This window comes from Eublepharis macularius, chromosome 8 (genome assembly GCF_028583425.1).
Source record: "Eublepharis macularius isolate TG4126 chromosome 8, MPM_Emac_v1.0, whole genome shotgun sequence".
NCBI classification, from domain to species: Eukaryota; Metazoa; Chordata; class Lepidosauria; order Squamata; family Eublepharidae; genus Eublepharis; species Eublepharis macularius.
In genome coordinates, this window is record NC_072797.1 from 21,242,580 (window position 1) to 21,262,576 (window position 19,997).

The window sequence follows — 19,997 nt, forward strand, 5'->3', positions numbered from 1 at the left end:
CCAAAGTTTACTAGTAAATAAACAGAACCCATCGACTTCTTATATTTAACACAATGATCCAGTATTCAAGTTAATCTCTGCAAGTAAATAACTGCGAGTTATTTATTTATTTACATTATTTATAGTCCGCCTTCCTCAGTAAGACTCAAGGCACAAAAAGCTGAAAACAAGCAAAGTCTGATATAGCTGAAACAAAATATAAGAAATTTGGGATGACATAAGAAGCAACAGTAACAGAAAGCACACTGTAGTACAGTCCACAGACCCTATCACTTTATCGAAGTATCTCTTTGAACCATTCCCTTAAAGCACAGGGCTTCTGAATACCTATTATAAATAAATATCCTGAAAAATCAGCAGTGGCTGAACATAGCCTAACTCAAACAGGACACAGTATCCTATTCCAGGACACTAAAATACTTGACAACACTTCCAACTACTTTGTCAGACTGCACAGGGAAGCCATTGAAATTCACAAGCATAAGCACAATTTCAACAGGAAAGAAGAGACTTTAAGAATGAATAGAGCATGGTTTCCAGTCCTGAAAAACACCAGGCTAACAAAACACACTATACCCAACAATAGCCCTGCAGAGAAGTTTAGCACATCAAGCACCAATCCATATGCAAAAGTACCTCCTCAGGATACAGTGACGCCTCCCTCCATTAGCATTCCACACCCTGGGAAACTCTTACAGGATGACTCAGCCCAACCCCAACCCTCCTGAGTAGATATAAATGACCTGCCAACATCTTTTCCACACTGTGACACTGAGAGATCTCTGTCTTTTGGTGCTACACCTCTGAAGATGCCAGCCACAGCTGCTGGCGAAATGTCAGGAACTATAATGCCAAGACCACGGCTATACAGCCCGGAAAATCCACAACAACCAACCCAATCTCTACTTTGACCAAAAATTCAAACACAGCAAATCAAAGACAATTTGCAAATTACTATGTATGTATCATTCCAGTTTGGCTCTCTATTTATTTGGTGCACTCCGACTGCCAATACAGGAAGACATTTTCTCCATGTCATCAGAGTAAGACTCGGAGGTTTTGGATCACAACAACTCTGTTAAACTGACCTAAGAGCCCAAAAACATATTCAATGAAACATGGTTGCAGAATTATCTAAAAAAAATACATCCTGTCCTCCTCCATCCCAAGTTACTATTTCTACATGAGAATGGGCTGTTCCACCTAGACTCATTCCTTCTGCAATCAAGTTCCATCTGTCCTGACTTCCAATATCATCATGTCAGGTGACAACCATAATCCAGAAAGTCATGATCTATAACTCATTGACACCATGGCATGGTATGTATGAGGCATGATGGGAAGAAAGTGGCTTGTTACTTGCAATATCATTTTGGAGAATTTGTTCCCTGGTAAGACAGTCATACAACATTAAAGAATTAAAATAGCTCAACTATAAAAAGGTGCATATCCATATCCCAAATGGCACTGGGGGCTTGTTAAATATACACTGAATTAAGAAAGATGCCACTTGTGATTAAGTAGTATTAATAGTTCTGTACATCAAAAACACTCCAAAAGTTTATTCACTGAGAATGTTCTAGTTAGTAAACACCAAGACTATTTAAGTCCCATTGATAATAATAGGACATAAGTATGCTCAACTTGCTCTGAATGACCTGCTGTCATCATTTCAAGCTAACTGGTTTTGTACAGCTGCAAAACAGGTTGTGTTTTGTATCAATGTGTACTTCCCCTTCACAAAAAGCACAATGAAACACTCAAATTAATCATGTAAAATAATAATACAAAAACACAGGGGTGAAAATGTTCATTAGTAGATTAATCAGTTGTAGAGCCCATTGGTGGAAAGACAAGATATAAACAAATCAATGAAGATTTTATCAGTGGAAACCAAACTGATGATGTTGCAAATTAAGGGAACCCTGGTTTATTGTTGAAGGCTACTTAGGAGCTAGTGATTACTGTAAGAGAATGAAAAAGCAATTAAAGACAGCCTCTTCTAACAATACATGTCGGATTTTTAATAGCACAGTCTTACACATCTGCAAAAATCACCAATGCTGAAGTTTTAGCAATAAGCAAATTTGAATAAAATCAATTACTTGGACAAAGGGATAAATTAAAATGGTTTAATCTGTTAACATTCCTTACAGTTATGCATTTTCATTAACAAATAAGTTTTAAAAGCTGGTAAGTTAAATCCACAAGACAGCAATAAAATTAAGAATAAGAACTGGCTCCTTTTCTATTTGGTTCCCAGATCATCCTTATTAAGAGTTCAGCAATAAGCAGGTAATAAAATATTTTAACAGATTTTCTAAAGGCCCACAAAAAAAGAAATAACAAAGTTGCCTAATGCGGCTTTCTAAAATGTGAAAGCTGAGGCTGAGGCTGGGAACCTGGAAGTGGGTGACATACGGTCGGGCAAAATGACAGAGCCCAGTAGCCCCCTTACATGAACCACAATAGAGGGGATTTAAAGCACAGGATTTTTTTTGCTTATAGGTCTTTTAGGGACTGGCTGGTTCATACCAGGAAAGCTGGATCATTTGCCAAGATCTATTGCATCACCTCAGTGTGTAAACAAGAACATGATCAAAGTGAAATGTTACTGGACACCTCAGCAGTTTTGAACCAATTACAATCTGCAAAGAAGTAGCTGTCACGCATGCACATTAGCTCACTTTCTTGCTAATAACATAGGAAGTGATTCAATCTAATCTCTCCATACCTATTAAGTGCATTCACTTTTTGAGAAACGTATTGAGAAAAGTCTGGGGAGCTGGCATGCAGTGTCTCAGGAGGCACACACACACACTACCCAAAGATGGGGAAAAACAAGACAAAAAAACCTATAATTAATACTGCCATGTAAACTAAGGTGCTCTGAGAAGCTCCACAACATAAAGATGAACTTGACGTTAGCAAAACTCAGAATGCTTTTGTCTGGCAGACACACCAAATAAAAGCTCCAAGTTAACTATACAAAAGCAATTGTGTTCTTTTCTGCTGAAAACAAATACACCATTTCATCATAACATCCTATTAATATATTGCAACATTTCATTTTCCTAAAACACTGTTTGCTGGAGTGAGTTCACGAAGGAACACAGATGCCCAGGAACAGATAAAATAGGTCTGTTGCAGAATTAAGAGCTAATTAATTCTTTTTAAGGTAGTGTAGTGGTTTTATTTATTTTATTCAATTTTATACCATGTCTCTTCAATTAAGATCTCCAAGCAGTTCACAACAATTACAACAGTTAAAACCAATACAAAAGTATAATATTCAATAAAATAACAGCCCAATGCAAATAATTAAAAACTATCCTAGTCCCAACCTCAGCCTATAAAACCCTGTGAACAACATAAAAATTATAGGTAAATAAAATGCACAACAATTTGCTCTGCCTCACAGAAGAAGAATAGGTAGCAAAAGCACGCCAGAATAGTCCTGCCTTATAGAGTTTCCGAAACATCAACAAGTCTGGCTGAGCATGAGTGCCTTCTGACAATGGATTCCAAAGGGAGGGCACCACAATCGTAAAGAGTGACCTTTTTCCTGGTGGAAGAAAGTCACGCTGCCCCAGGGCCAGAAAACACCAGCAAGCCCTGCAAGGATGAACAAGCGAGGCGGGGGTGGGGTGAGGTTCAAAATGGCAGAGGTGGACCCAAAGGTATGAGAGTCCCAGAACGTGAAAGGCTTTAAAAGTGAGGACTGACACTTTGAATTAAATCCAGAGGCTAATTGGTAACCAGTGCAGCTGCTTCAAAATTGGTGTTATATGAACTGACAACGGTGACTTGGTCAGCAACCCAGCAGCCGCATTCTGCACTACCTGAAGTCTCTGGAGCATCTTAGCCCCCATGTAGTAGGATGGGCTCTAATGACCCACTGACACACGACAAGAAGTCACAAGGCAGGAAAAACTGCCAAAGTTACAGCCTCACCAGTTTAATCACCAGGGTCACAGGCTGCAGACCAAGAGAGCTGGAGGAGAAAAAAAAACATAAGCTGAGGTCTAGGTGGTAAACCGTAGCGAGGAACATGTCAGCACAGCAAGGTTCAGAGATCTCTTGCACCATATACCCTCTCTCTTGCCTCCCCGCCAACACCTCCAGCCCAGCCCCACTCTCGTCATTCAATGTGGTTACTCATGCCTGTGCTGTGAAGCCCCTTTTGTAAAAAGGAGTGAGTCCACGCCACTGTGTGACCACATCTCACCATCCTCCCATCTATGTTTGTAAATGAAGAGCCAGGAAGCAGCAGCAATGCATGCAGGGATAGGCAGAACCAAATTTTCACCCCATAACAGTCAATAGCTTGGGGAAGAGCAATAGCACAAATTTAAAGAGCGGGCAAATTCTCCCTATTTCCCATGTGGTAAGCCATTGGTCTGCATTTGCCCGACAGTTTACTTAGTTCTGACGGAAAGCATAAAACCAAAGAAAGCTGAGCAACAGATAAAATTTATTACCAAAAGATATATAATCCTAGTAGAGCAATTCAGCTTTAATGAATTTACAAGAAAGTTACAAACATAAGGTATCAGATAGACTAAAGTAAGAATGTGTAAAGACAAAAAGTCTGGGGATTGAGAGAAGCAGAATGGAATCAGAGTTGCCCTAAACTGACAGTGCGGAATGGGCCTATAACATGTACATCCTCCCCCCATCCCCAAATGTGTAAAGTTACTTGGTTTCGGAGAGACACTCAAAACCTTTTTAAATAAATTGAATGTAATGAATGGAAAGACTGGGCTTTTTAACAATTCATTTGTTTTAAAATTTTAGATTAATTTATTTTGAAACATTTAAGGCAACCTATTTGAAGCCAGGAAACAATAATTGTAAATGTGATATATAACCTGTTATCTGATCTTTCTTTCCTCTGTGCTCTGATCGCTATTCTTCAATGTCAGAAGCCTACTCTCAGCCTCTTTAGGGATGAAAGAACCACACGCTAAGTAGAATGACACTAGTGACATAAAGGTCAGCAAAGGTATTGATAATCATATTTACTTTGGAAACAAACGGCTAACAGCATTTAAAATGACCAATCATATGTATGGCTGGTAGACAGATCTACAAATAAGTCAGTCTCTGGTTCAAAGTCCACCTCTTCCATGAACTCACTAAGTGACCTTAGATGAGCAATACTCGCTCAGCCACAGCCACTCATCCTCTGTAATGTGGGGTAATGCTCACCTCCCTAACAGTGTCATTGTAGGGATTTCAATAATGTATGGAAGACCTATGAACACTAAACTTCTATACAAATGCCAAATATTATTTTTACATTATCTCTTTTCTTCGTTTATACCATGTCTTTCTCCCTAATGGGGACTCCATCACATCATTTTTCTGTCCTCCATTTTATCCTCTCCACAATCCTGTGAGGTAGGTCAAACTTTAGTATGTGACTTGCCCAAGGTCACTCAGCAATGACAGAGTGGGCATTTGAACCTAGATCTCCTAGATCCTGTCTGACACTCTAACCTCTATACCACACTGACTCAACTTTATGAAAATGATAACTCCTCCAATCTACTATCTTATGGTAAGAACTACACTGAAATTCTTCAATAATTAAATCTTCCTTAAAAAGGAAATCTAATTATCCTCAACAATGCAATGTTTTTCAGACGGACACAAAAACACCTTCCTATTAATTCCTAACATTAAGTTCTTCCAGAAACAGTCCATTACTACCTTCTTGCAGGAGGGGATAATGTACCATGTCACAAAAGATACACAACATTAAAGCTGTTTCAGCATGTTGGGTTTTCTTAGGTTCAGCATTTTAAAGGTTAGATTCAAATACTGGAAACCCCACCAACAGAATTAATTAAGTAGTAAAAGATCTGCAACTTAAGATGGTTTTCAGCTTGAGATGGCTGGTCACAGAGACCGTGGACAACAGAAATCTTCCGATTAAGGGGGGGGGGGGCGTTCTTGTTCAAGCAAGAAGTAGGATCCCCAATTAAGTTTAATAATCTTTAGATTATAAATCTGGTGACAGATCATCTTTTTTAGTTTTGTACAGCATTTAATTTGTTTTACATACTCAACAGAGAGACTGACTGTGACTGATGATACCTTTTGAATACACAGGGCCTACTGCCAGGTTAACATTCAGTTCATTAAATATACATTGACTATTTTCATTGCACCACAAATACTTTTGACCCTGAAAAGGCTTTCCTAACATTGGCCAACTCGATCTCATGTATAATAAATTCTGGAAGCAAGCTGCCCATGCTCTTTACGTGAACCTAGAAGGATCTGTCACCCTTCTCGTAGTTCAAATTCCTTTATCAACCTTCCTTCACTTGCAGTTTTGAACAACAGGAACACCTGGAGTTTATCCCAAGTTTGCAGAAAGATCTACCTGAACTCCATGTGCCCCTCCCCTTTGTGGACTTTTTGATGGGCATTAGGAGAGGAAGATCTGGCTATCAGATATACAATAGTGGTTAGAAGAATGAGCTGTGAGCCAGGAAGTCTCCAATTAGTCATAAACTTGCTACCTAGCACAAACAAGCTACTATCTTTCTTCCTCAGCTGCCAATCTCAGGCTTGTCATTTAGATATGATAAATAAATATGCAAAGACAGACCTTGACAAATTTTCTTTGACTCTTCAGAGCCAGCCTAAAATTTAGAGGCCAGACTCATTTTCCAGCCACAGTGTTTTATATTTTAATGACCATATTTTCTAATTTTCACTACCACAAAATCTAATCCTAAACTCTTCAATTTCTCCTAATTTTATTAAAGCTATGACAAAACTGCTGTAGTATATAAATAAATTACCACAAGAAAAAGATAACTAACGCTAAGCTGAACTTCTTCAAATATCTCATAATTGCTTTTAAAAGCTCTGTTTAACTGAATATTGAAGCTCTGTTCAACTGAATATTGAAGCCAGTCTAGAAAGCAACTGATTAAGCAATGAATTCATCTGCGTGCCACCAGTGAATAGTGTAATATTAACATATAAACGAGCAATGACAAGAACTTCTATGCCATACAGCAAAACATATTCTGATATGAAATGTTAAGATAGTACTTCTGAGGATCACTGAAAGAAATTACTATAAAATCACTGCTGAAAATACTAGGCTCCACAATGAAATTTCTAGATGCCTTCACAACCTGGCACTTGGGATTTGTTGAGCCCTGAAATATGAATATAATACTACTGGCCTATTTGATAGGGTTGATGTAACAATTATTAAAAATGTTCCTCAAGTGCTCTTAACATAGAGTGGCATATAAATATTTATTAAATTGGGAACATAATTTTTATAACGTTCATTTCATATTTATTCAGAAGGCATTTATATCATCAAAGGGTGCCAGAAATTAATTAAGTAATGAATTACCTTTTCCTTAGGGAACCATCTCTGTAACTGCTTTAGCATAAAACATCACACCAAGGTGCTACATTCCAAACTTTTAAAGGATTTAAACAGAGAGAATTATTGTTTAAGGAAGATTCTTAAGACAACTACACAGATTTATTCCTTTGAAGAATTATCAACATGGCAATTATTCAGCTTGTAACTCCCTTTGACTTATCCAACACAAAACTCCTGCAAATTTTGAGTATGCCAGATACTGGCTGAATATAACCAAACAACACTCCCTCAGATAACCTTGAGACATTATTCTGTCCTTCCTAATAAAATTATGCAGCTTTTAAAATCCAAAACAATGTTCTGTTCATACTATTCTAACACTGCTATCTTAAGCAACAGATTTCGCTTGGCTCTTCATAACTTGACAGAAGAATAAAAAGAACCACATTGTATGTACTAAGAAAAGAAACACAATCCCTTCAAATAAACAGTGAACCCAATCCTATGCTGGCCTGCACATAGTACTGCTGTTCCAGCGCTGCATTCAGGAGCACAATATGTATCGATTACTCTCACTGGGGAGCGAGGAAACCTTTGCATCCCATTTTAAGGACACAAGTAGCCCCAAAACGCATGGGGTCAGTGCAGACTTGTGTGCGATGGCTCATATCTTTGTAAACTTGTGTTTATTTACCCTATGGTATTGTTTATGGAAATGTCCTTGATATTGACTGTACTAATCTCACACTGTGTGATTTGCCTTGAGTCTCAGTGAAAAAGGTGGACTATAAATGACAGAAATAATAAGAATAATTACACAGGAGGGAACTGTACTCTGGTGAGCAGTAGGGGGCTGTCTGGGAGCACAGCTCTGAAATTTTTGCTTTTCCAAAAAATACCTAGGGGCAGAGCCAGAAGCTTTTGATTCCAGGCAGATCACGCCACCTAGTAAATGCATATACAAACTAAGGCATTAGATCTCAAGTTTTGTGAATATCAGTATGTATCAGTTTAGTTACAACTTCAGTTTCAACAATAAGAACAAGCAGGGGACCCACGAGGTCTTGTAGGGGAGCATCATATTTTCTGTTTCACCACTATTTCCTCTATTCCTTCCCTGCTTCTCTTTTCCTGCTTCCTTCTCTCCTTCCTGCTAACCTACCCTTATCTGGCCCTCTGTCTTCAGTTTTCCCTTCTTCCTTCCCATTGGCAGTATCTCTAAAGGGAAACTCTTGCATGGTGCTGCCTGCCCAGCTGCACAGTGGGGAAGCTGCAGGGACTTGCAGGGAGCACCTCACTTTCCCCATATTCTCTCCTCCTCCATTGTATCTCACAACAACCATATGAGGTTGCTTATGCTGAGAGTGTGAGACTGGTCCAAAGTCACCAAATGAGGGTCTTTGGCAGAGAGGGGATTTGAACCTGACTCTTCCAAATTTTAATCTGAAAATATAAACACTATTCCATACTGGCTATTGTGGGATTACTGCAAGTTGCCTGGTAGCAAGCAAACCAAGGGTTGCTGTTGGGCCTGACCCCATGTGACCTCTCTCAAAGGCTAAAATAGACCTGGAAAGGGCTCCATCCCTTCCTCCTGCCTTTTACTGATAGAAACCAAGGCTTGAACTCTGGCACCCTTGTGGTTGCCTAGCAACAGCCACAGGGGACAGTCATGTCTTAAAGCTACAGGTGCTGCTTCTAATTATACAAAGGGTTTTTTTTTGTTAATTACTGATTTTTATGCAAACCTGGGGCATTTTTCAGGTCTATAGAAAATCTGTTTTCTCTGTTCATGGCTCCTATCTCTGGATTCAAGTATCCACAGAATTGGCCATGTTGAGAATTTGATATATTGATGATGATGGTCAGTTAAATTCAACAATATGCTGAAAAATCACACCAGAATGGCAATGATACAATCACTATCACTCTGTCTTAATGTGTGTGAAGTGTTTGGCTTCCTGTTGAAGGTAAGAGGTACGAACTACTACTCTTACATGTGCAACCCGCTACCAGGTTATGGTTGGGTATACAGCTTCTTCTAAGTTTCCAATTATTAACTTTTAATCCACTACCACTCATCAAGTATGCAACATTATCACTAAATACTTGCCAAGTCACAAGTAAATGATAAAGGCCTATAGGAGAAATCTAGGTTTGGGATCTTTATCATCAGGATGGGGGAGAGCCACATAAAACAACTCTCCTCCACTGGCTGACACAACAAGCCATTGCAAATGTGAAGAAAGGATTGCTTAGAAATCCATCCATCCCCCTCCCCCAAATTTGGGATACTCCACCACAGATTTGTAGATTGACCCTTCGATGGGTTGCATAACCCCTGTTAAGAATCACTGCTCCAACCTTTGTACAAGTGTGGTATGACAAGGAGCTCCACCTGTAAAGGCTGGCAGATCTCACTAAACATGCCTTAGAGCCTGTTTGAAGACCTATTCCTTGGTGAAGGAACTCTTCATAACCACCACTTTATCTATGCAGTCTCATCCAGCTGAGCTACTAAGAGTAGTAAAAAGTGTACTTCAATCCCAATTGTTGATCTTCTAACCAAAGTATGTAATTTGTTGCTAAAATCAGCCTCCCTACTGAAGCACTAGAAAAGAGCAAATGCAGCACCAATTTTAAAAGGGGTCCAAAGGAGATCTAGGAAATTACTGGCCAGTTACCCTAATGTCTGTGCCAGGCAAAATAGTAAAATTTATTAAAGACAGAAAGTTGGATCCAGTGGTAAAATTTCAGCTAACGGAAGAGAAGGTTTCTACTAATTCCCCCATCCCACTGCAGGCTTCCATTTGGCTCCCATGCTGACCCATAGGTTCCCCTGTCCCCCAGGAGCAGCATTTCAGGGAGCAGTATGAGCTGCAGTAGTGGGAGAGAAAGTCCTGTTTCACTGACGGAATTTCCTCCCAACAGCAGAAATTACTGCTAATCCCAAAACAAAATTATTAAATATACAAATGAACAAGGCCTACTGAGAGAAAATCTCCATAGCTTCTGCAAAGGGAAGTCCAATCTTAATAATCTTTTGAACTTCTCTGATACGAGGCAATTTAGTGCACATTATGTACTTGGACTTCCCCAAAACTTTTGACAAAATCCCTCACTAAAGATTCCTGAGTAAACTTAACAGTCATGGGTTAAGAGGACAGATCCTGTTATAGATTAAAAAATGGTTAAACAAGAAGCAGAGTGTAGGAATAATTGGACAGGTCTTGCACCTGAGTGTAGTAAGCAGAGGAGTTCTACAAGGATCAGTATTGGGTCTGGTGCTATTTAATTTGTTCACAAATGATACAGAATTCAGGGTGATCGATGCAATGGCCACCAATTTTGCAGATGATACCAATTTTTTCAGGATGGTAAAAATCAAAGCAAACAGTGAAGAGTTCTAAAAAGATTTTCTCCAAACATGATGAGTGGAAAAGAAATGTGGCAAATGAATTTCAATGGAAAAAAAGTATAAGGTGATGCAAAATGGGAAAATAATACTAATTTTATATACATACTGATAGGGTCTGAACCTGTGGTAACTGAGAAGAAAAGATACCTTGGGGTCACAGTAGATAGCTCAATGAAAATGCTGAGTCAGTGTGCAAGAATGGTAAAAAAAAAAGAAAAAAGAAAAAGGCAAATTCCATGCTGTGGATTATTAAGAAAGGGATTGAAAATGAAACCATAATGCCCTTGTATAATAAGCATATGGTACAGCCTCATTTGTAATACTGTTCACAGTTCTGGTTGTTTTCTCTCAAAAACAGCAGAGCTGGAAAAACTACAGCAAAGTATAAGCAAGACAATTAAGGGATAGCAGGATTTGGAGCACCTTTCCTATAAGGACACAGTTGAGAGAAAAGCCAACTAAAGGGGTACATGATCAAGGTTTATAATATGCATGGAGGAGAGAAAAGTAGAGAGACAACTTTTTCTCTTCCCAAAACAAGCGTTCATGGGCACCCAGTACAACTGAGAAGCAAAAGACTGAACAGACAAAAATTCTTCATTTTAACAGCAAAAAATATGGAATTCACTGTCAGTGCATGCAGTGATGGTCCAGAGCACAGATGGCTTTAAAAAGAGGATTAAAAAGATTCATGGAGGACAGATCCATCAATGGCTACTGGCCATGATGACTAAAGGAAACCTCAAAATGCAGAGGCAATAAACCCCTGAAAACCCTTGCTAGGAGACAACATCAAGCTGAGGGTTTTGGCCTCTAGACCCTGCTTCTTTGATCCTTCAAGGCAACTAGTTGGCCACTGTGTGGAATATAAAAAGTTGAACTAGATGGACTGCTGGTCTGACCTAGCATCACACCTCTTAGGTGTTTTATGATATTGATCAAACTGGTGAAATTTGAGCAACATTAAACTGAAGATTCAAATCACACATGATTTCATAAGGAGTTGCCTTGATAGATTTTGGCACAAGTGGGGCTGTTAACTGTTCATGTGATGTTCCATGTAATATTTAGCTGTGATTTGGGCATAAATGTCCATGGATCTGTATTTACTTTGTTCATATATCTTGCTCTTCATCTTCATAAGTCGATGCAATTGGCATTTGGTTCATAAATGGTGTCCCATTCAAACAACTTACAATGTGTCTTCTACAGTACAAACGATGTCTCATCTTCAAACCTAGCAGTAAAAGAGCTATTAAAAGCCCAAAAAAGATTAAGCTTGTCTAAGTTCACAGGACTGCATTAAGAGGAATGCCAGAACTCACAGTAAATGACTCACATGTAACCACCTAGAATTCTTTTCTTTCTATATCTGATAGTCACACTTCTGACCTCTTCATATGCTCCCCATTCTTCTCTTCTTTTGTGTTGAGGATTTTTCAATTACGGAATGTGTGAAAAAACTAGAAGACTCAATTATAAGAATACTAAATATTCAGAATAATAAATACTGTACAATATTGCTTTGGTAAGATGAAGATGCCATGGACAGCTGTTGCATTACACATGGATGCCTTAAGTTCACCATACTGCATCCATGTATTTGTGCTGACAAAATACTTGGCAAATTAATAATAATGAATTACCAGAAAAATAGAATTTCTATAGCAAAAAAATCCTGACTCAGACTAGTCTGTGGACCAGGCCATATAAGGCTGACAACTGCTGCCTGATATACATCAGAACAAATTGCTGCATTTAATAGCTACAGCTTGCCCTTCAACCTGGAATACACAATGTATATGACACAAAAATTTCCCTACCAGGGAAGTTAACAATGGTTCAATTGAGACATCATGGAGCCAATCGCCAAATTACTCTTTTGTGAATTGGAGGGCCTTTTTAAAGCTCATTATCTTTTCTTTCCCTTCTATGATTTCAATCGAATGTAGTTTGTTATGGCATTGAATCTGGCAACCTGTAATTGGTACTAACCCCAATCTGCCTCAAAGTCAGGGACTGAAACCCAACTCAAATCATGGTTTCAGTCTTTCACTTGAAGCTTGATTTGGGTATTACAATAAACTATAACTACTGAATCATGGGAGGAAGGAAGAGGGGAGGAACAAGCAAGCCTGATGGTCCATTCCCATCTGATGGGAGCCCCTTATCTGAACTGAGTCAATCAATCTAAAAACTCTAATCTGTAAACAGTGGACTTGTTTTTCAATGTGGCTTCTCTAAATTGAGAAGCATCTTGTTATTCAAAAAGCCTGAGACCTAGAAGAGAATTAGCTTTATTGTCCAAGCTGCAGGTAGGAGATGCTTCCTGAACCCAGGGAATCTCAGGAAAACAGGCACTGCATCTGGACATACTTCACTTGACTTACAAATCACGTAGATACAATTGAAGGTTCACAGTCCAAGTCAGTAATTATCACAAAACAGAGTCAGGATTTACTTTATAAACATCTGTTTGAAAGCCTTTGTTGTCTGATGTAATCTTCATATAAACCCAAGTATAATCAAGAGTTCTCTATCTTATTACACTTCAACAATATTTCAGAATACTTCAATTTTGAATGTGCTTTTTATGACCTCCCCCCCTCTCCTCCTTTATATTTGACCAGTTTCCTTCTGCCCTCCATGCATCTGACGAAGAGAACGTGATTCTTGAAAGCTTACGCTACAATAAAATTGGTTAGTCTTAAAGGTGCTACTGGACTCTTTTTGATTTTTCTACTACAGACTAACACGGCAAACTCCTCTGGTTTTATGACCTCTAACACAGTTTTAATTTTTCTACCAACCAGATATGCCAAGGCCAACAGCTTGAAATAAGACAATACGCACTCCAAGAAGCCTACACCATTTACTATGCGACAAGCCAACCAATCCACTTTTCCCAGAGTATGTTTCCTCACAAATTTATCATACCAAGAAACAAACATATGCGGAGTTCACCCTTTTTTCTGGGGAAAAACCACCACAAGTACACAGAAAACAGCAGAACCTAACAGACTTCAGGATGTTCTCATGAGAACAAAGTATTCCCAACAACATTTGTATAAGCAGTGGGATTTAGCTTACATAAAGGTCATATTTTTAAAAGGAATCTATCTTTCATATGCTTTAGAATCTTTCAGTTCTACTAGTTAGGCATTCCAATTACATTAATGCTGCACAGTCTGGTCTGCCAACTTCAACCCTCATACCTACGAACCCCATGCAGTACGTTGGTGGCATGGGGGGGGGGGAATTGCAGCTGTTGTATCTGAAATGTACAGAAGATGATTATCCCAATCCTATGACTCTGCTGCACCAAGTAACATGTTCAGAATGTGATATACCTGTGAAGCTGGCATACCTTCTAAAGACTAGATAATAAATAAATAATAAATAATGGAGGCCTTTTATTTTCTCAATTTCATTTAACTGTAATAGAAACATAAGCATCTCTTTGGCATATGAGCAGCTGAAATGGGAAGACAGACGGGCCTTGCAGAACAAAGCTTACTGCCCATCCTCATATTCTCTCTACAGCACCCACCAAATCCCCTTTTCCCCTGCCTTTGATTACCCCTAGTCCATTTTGATCTACAGATATCTTGACTTGTCTTGCCTCAAACATCAGTTTACTCAAACCCTAAACCCTCCCCTCCACACACAAAGTTCCTCACAATCTGTCATTCTCCTTATCCCATACCCAGACAACCTTTATTAACTGTTTTGTTTTCTAAGTTCCTCAAACCCAGCCAGTCTCCTTACCCTATACCCAGGGCGATTTTCATTAACGGTAATCTCACAACCTGCCATCCTCCAGTCTAAGTACCTAGCAACCTGCCTGTCTCCCTATGCCATACCCAGGTGGTCTTTATTAGTTACTTTTTATCACCTTAGTCTATTTTAATAAGATACCTTTGAGGGCTAAAAAGAAGGTCGGGGCTCAGCACTGTCACTATCAGTAGTTCTTTGGCTACCAAAATACCTCTGCCTCTAGCCCCAATCCAGACCTCCTACTTCTACTTTGTGTCCAGAAGCACCTAGAAGAGCAACCAGGTGCTACTGGACCCAAATCTTGCTCTTCCCCTGCAGACCAATGCTTCTGCCCACCTGAAAGGAACTGAAATAGGTATACACATGAGCAAGATCCAGACTGATACTACTTTTCTTACCAGATGCAAAAGGTTGGTTATATGCATGGTTACTTGGAAAGAAGGACCACGGAGTTCAAAGGTCCTCAGGCTTTTAAGTAACCAGATGCCTAAGACTGCAGTTTAATATTATAATTGTCGTTTGTTTGTTTACAGCTTTGGCTAATAGCCATCATACACACATTCTACTCCCTCCTTAACTAGAACCCCCACCCCAAATCCAAGCCTTCTGACACCCATCACAACCCCTTCCCCCAATCCCACCCTTCCCACCCCCAATACCCCCTCCAGCACCCCCAGCTCATTTTTGCCTCATAATCTGAAAGGCTTGATCGCCCTCCCCAGGGCTCCTGTCCCCACCACTCACGACCCCTGCCCAGTGATGAAGATATTAATATTAATAACAATAAGCCTCTCCCCACTTCACAGCAACTCCCCCCCTCTCCAGCCATGGCCGCACACCTCTCGATCCTTGAGGCCCAGCAACAACACTTCTTCCATGAGGGTGAGCCGCGTTTCTTTGGAGTCGCCCTTCTCGTCGTCGCCCTGCTCGTCGCGCCGGCTTTCCTCCTCCGGCCCGCCGCCGCCGCCCCCGCCGCCGCCGGCCACCCGCTCTTTGTCGGCGCTGCGAGAGGCTTCGGTGCGGCGCTGCACCAGGCCGGAGCTCCGCTGGGTCAGGGAAGTCATGGCGGCGGCGGCGGCGGCGGCGGAGGAGGAGGAGGAGACGGGCGCGAGGGACTTCGGCTGGGGAGGGGAGACGCCGAGCGGCACGGCTCTCTCCGCCGCCCGCCCTACAGTCACTGAGGCCGGCCGGGGAGCTGTAAGAGGGAAGGGGAGAGGAGACGGGCCGGCCCGACTCCCCCTGCGGCACCAGCGGCGGCACCTTCTCCTCCAATATGGCGGCTCGGCTGACGCCAACAGCGGCGGAGGATGTGGCAGCGGCGGGGGAGGGGAAAGGCGGGAGGGCGGCCGCAGCCGGGGGGGCGCCGGCGCCGAGGAGAAGTCGCAGCTCCCCCCTCAGGAAGGGAGGGCGGCCGGGCGGCGAGGAGGGAGGGTCGGTCGGTCGGACTCTGTTGTGTGTGGAACGGGAGGGGGGCGTAAACGAGAGACTGGGCGGGCTTCGCCCTTCTTTCGCTTACAAACGTAGCCCCCTCCCCCCGTGAGGACAAACTAAATACACACAAAATACCACGGGATTGGAGCCCGGTGGCGCCTGAGAGGCCAACAAGGTTTCCCAGGGTCTAAGCTTTCGAGAGTCAGAGCTCCCTTCTTCAGGTACAAGGGGGAGTGGAGGTCCCTGAGCCCTAAAGAAATTTACCTCAGGGATCTCCACTTCATCCCCTAGCCTAACCCCTCAAGCTATTACACTGACTTGAGAGACCAGTGGCATCTAAGAGACCAATAAGATTTTCAGGGTATAAGATTTGGAGAGTCTAAGCGCCCTTCTTCAGATACAAGGAGGAATGGAGGTCCCTGAGCCCTAAGGAAATTTACCTCAGGGATCTCCATTTCACCACCACCCCAGCCTAAACCCTCAAGCTATTAACACTGATTTGAGTCCAGTGGCACCTTAGAGATAAGATTTTCAGAGTATAAGATTTCGAGAGTCAAAACTCCCTTCTTCAGAAAGCTTATACCCTGAAAATCTTTGTTGGTCTCTATGGTGCCACTGGACAAAAACTGCTCTTCTGCTGCAGACCAGCATAGCTACCCACTTGAAACTATCGTTTACTCAAGCATTGTCCCGTTTATTCCCTCACAAACTTGTGAGTCACAGCTCAGTTCAGGGGGCCAAGCAATAAATCTGACAAAGGGAAGGGCTGACTCGGGAGAAAGCTTATTTATTTAGGTCATTTATAGTCCACCTTTCTCACTAAGACTCAAGGCAGATTACACAGTCAGTTTCAAGGGCATTTCAATAATAGGGTCTCTAAATGCAAATTTGCAAAGATTTAAAAAACACCAGAAATCCAAAACAGAGTTAAAGAAATTATGGAACAGAGCACAAGCAATTAGACTGACACACTAAACAACATAGTGGGTTCATACCCAAAGCAACAGACATCATACTGTACCACATAGTAGTAAAGTCTATGGACCCTGTCCCTCTACTGATGCATCCCCCTTCTTTTACAGTACAGCCCTCAGTTTAAGGGTTAGACTTCAAAGTGCCAGTGGCCTCCTTTATCTTTATCATTTTATGGGTTTATAACTTGAGTGTCTCTCTCTGTATAAATACAATTTACAGAGTTGTGTGTAGTGTAGAGAGGGAATTTGTTGGCACAGATGTACCCTTCCATCTTGAGGGCAGCTACCACAGCCCTGTCAGCTTCTTCCTTGCGAGGAGGCCACAGTCAAGAGCTGACATTTCAAAATATTGGAATGGGCTTGGCAACTGAGCATTGTCGCTTCCCTTCATCCAAATAGCATGGGAGTGTTTATTTCCCTTAAATGCTCTAGCCAAGCAGTCCATTAAGGATTAGAGGCCTCTGGGCTACACAGGGAGTGGGCAGGTGAGTATGAGCAAGAGAAGAAAGCATAGTTTGGATAATGGAAGGGCAGAGAGAAACAGACAAACTCTGGTAAGTGATAGTGCAGCTTAAACCTGTTTATTCTGAAATTTTGCACTGGTAACAAAATGGTTATTTAAATAAAATGCATATTCTGGAACATTAAAATAGAATGATCAAAAGCAGTAAAAATCAATCAATTATTGGAAGCATGCAATAAAAATATCTTAATTTGACATACCATAGCAAAAAGTGTTGGTGATTTCACAGCTGGGACACCATAGCAGGAAAGACGCCATGTTCCTATAGGGTGGTTTCCACATTGCTGAAGATGTCATGTTAATTAGTTGTGCTTTGTTTCAGAAAAGCTTCATCTCTGTATTCGGCTTTATGCTTGTTTTAAAATTTTCCGCTACCATAGCCTATTGTATCTGTTCATTGAATTTCCTAATTTTGATCCTATTGTATTTTTGCTCAGTGAATATCCTAACTGTTGATTATATTGTATTCAGCTGCACAGTGCATTCTGCCTCGGTGAGAAAGGTGAACAATAAATAAATACCCTGGTCCCTGCCTAACGTTAGAAGGCAAGGGCATCTGGATACCTTCAGTGAATGGGTAATTCATACGGCAGCAGGTATTCCTTCAAATACTCTAATCCCAAGTTAAGTGCAGTAAATATATCCTTCGTCACAGCCAGTTCTGTATCTTAAGAATCTGGTGAAGAGTGCCCTCAAGTCAAAGCTGACTTAAGGCGACCCTGGCAGGGTTTTCATGGCAAGAGACTAACAGAAGTGGTTTGTCATTGTCTGCCTCTGCAACCCTGGTCTTTGTTGGAGGTCTCCTATCCAATTACTAACCAAGGCCAAACCTGCTTAGAGTCTAAGAACTGACAAAATCAGGCTCACCTGGGCTATCCACATCCAGGCATATCTTAAGAAGGTACATGATAAATATTTTAATTCTGCTACAAAAAACATGCAATAATCAGAAGAGTTTTAAGAAAGAAAGATCTCAAATTAACTTGCCCAACTTTCTCTCACACCCTAGTTACATATGGTGAGAACCAGGATTCAAAGCACTGAAAGGTCTCATGTGTGCACACTCTACAATTGCTATGAGTGGCCTTGTAACTAGCACCCACTCACATATGAGCAGCATAATCTATGGAATCACTAGATTCTTCCATTCTAGCATATCCTCTTGTATATGTTTCATCCCCTTGATATGAAGTGTTGAATGGACCATAGAAGATAATTCCATAGAGAAGCAAAATGAGAAACTGCATTTTGATTAGGTGACCTTCTGTTCTAGATTTTAGTGACTCCTTGCAATGTTAAGCCCCGTTTGGACAGGGAAGGAGGTGCCAAGTTAAACTAACTTTGCTAGACCTGCCAGCAGAGTTGGATTGTGAAGAAAGGCGGCATAGAAAAGATTTAAATATCAGCAGGCTTTCAGACAGCAGTTGAACAATTGGTTGTGTGTGTTGTCACTTCTTCGAGATCTTGATTGAAGAAGAGCAGTATAAAAATTGCATAAATAAAACAAACACACAGTGTTTTTATTTTATTTATCATCTAAGTTTAAAGCGCATTCATGTACTATGACCCCCAAGGCCCTGGGTGTGACTCTTCAAATGCAGTGCTTAATTAGAACAAAGAGGTAAGAGGGCTTATTTGACTAGAATACAAGGCTCCTCTGTGTTCTCACCTGTTTGTTGCCTGGAAGCTTTACATGAATGACTAGTGAGGAAATAGAATTGAGAGGATCTTCTTCTGCAGGTGCTAGGGAAAACACGTCCAGCTAAGTTATGATTTAGAAGATTCAATGTGGAAGCCTTGACAGCTTTGCTGTTGGCTATGAGGATAGGACTTGATGCTGCCAGCATAACACAACAGATTGATAAAGATGCAATACATTACACACACACACACACGTGTCAGGAAGCCATGACTGGCTGCAGCTTGCTGTTAAATGCACACACAGGTGTTTGCCTCTGCATAATGGGTAGAATAAGCAATAACTCATAGGCTGGAAATCTGTTAATTATTAATCAATAACTAATGCCTAGCTATCGAATCAGTGTTTCCACTTAGCTCCAAAGGCTGCAATGCCTTTACTGTGTATTCCCATTAAAAAACATCCCATTAAAAATTTTTGATAGCGCAAACAAACTCTTTCTATAAAGCTGTCACTTACAAGCCTGGCCATTAGAGCAGGATCCTTTTGGTCTAATTTGAAAATGTCCTTATTAGGAGGCCAGTTTTATGAAGATGAAGCAGATTTCAATTAAGATGCATTTGTGTCTGCTCAGACAAATGGACAGTTCAACACAAAATTATATAAATATATTTTACAATGTAGTATTTGTACTATATAGTCGAAAGGCAATGTGGCAGTAGTTAATGCTCCTTGGCCTAACACATTTGAAGTGTTCAAATAACTACTCAGACATTATTCCACTCATCTGTACAACAAGCCTGTAAGGTAGGCCCCCATTATTTTCCTGATATTACAAACAGAAGGCTGAGAAAATAGTAGCTCACATC

At 40.8% G+C, this 19,997-nt stretch overlaps 1 protein-coding gene across 2 annotated transcripts in view; it reads right to left on the reverse strand.

The window, feature by feature from the left end:
• Nucleotides 1–15,952, reverse strand: part of GOLPH3 (golgi phosphoprotein 3) — a 37,653-nt gene extending 21,701 nt beyond the window's left edge. The window contains exon 1 of one of the 2 annotated variants that reach the window (XM_054987114.1): nt 15,401–15,952. In XM_054987114.1, coding sequence (XP_054843089.1) covers nt 15,401–15,625 — 225 coding nt within the window. In that variant the 5' untranslated portion in view covers nt 15,626–15,952. The remainder of the gene's footprint in view (nt 1–15,400) is intronic. The other variant, XM_054987112.1, reaches the window with a different exon arrangement.
• Between the last annotated feature and the right edge of the window lie 4,045 nt (nt 15,953–19,997).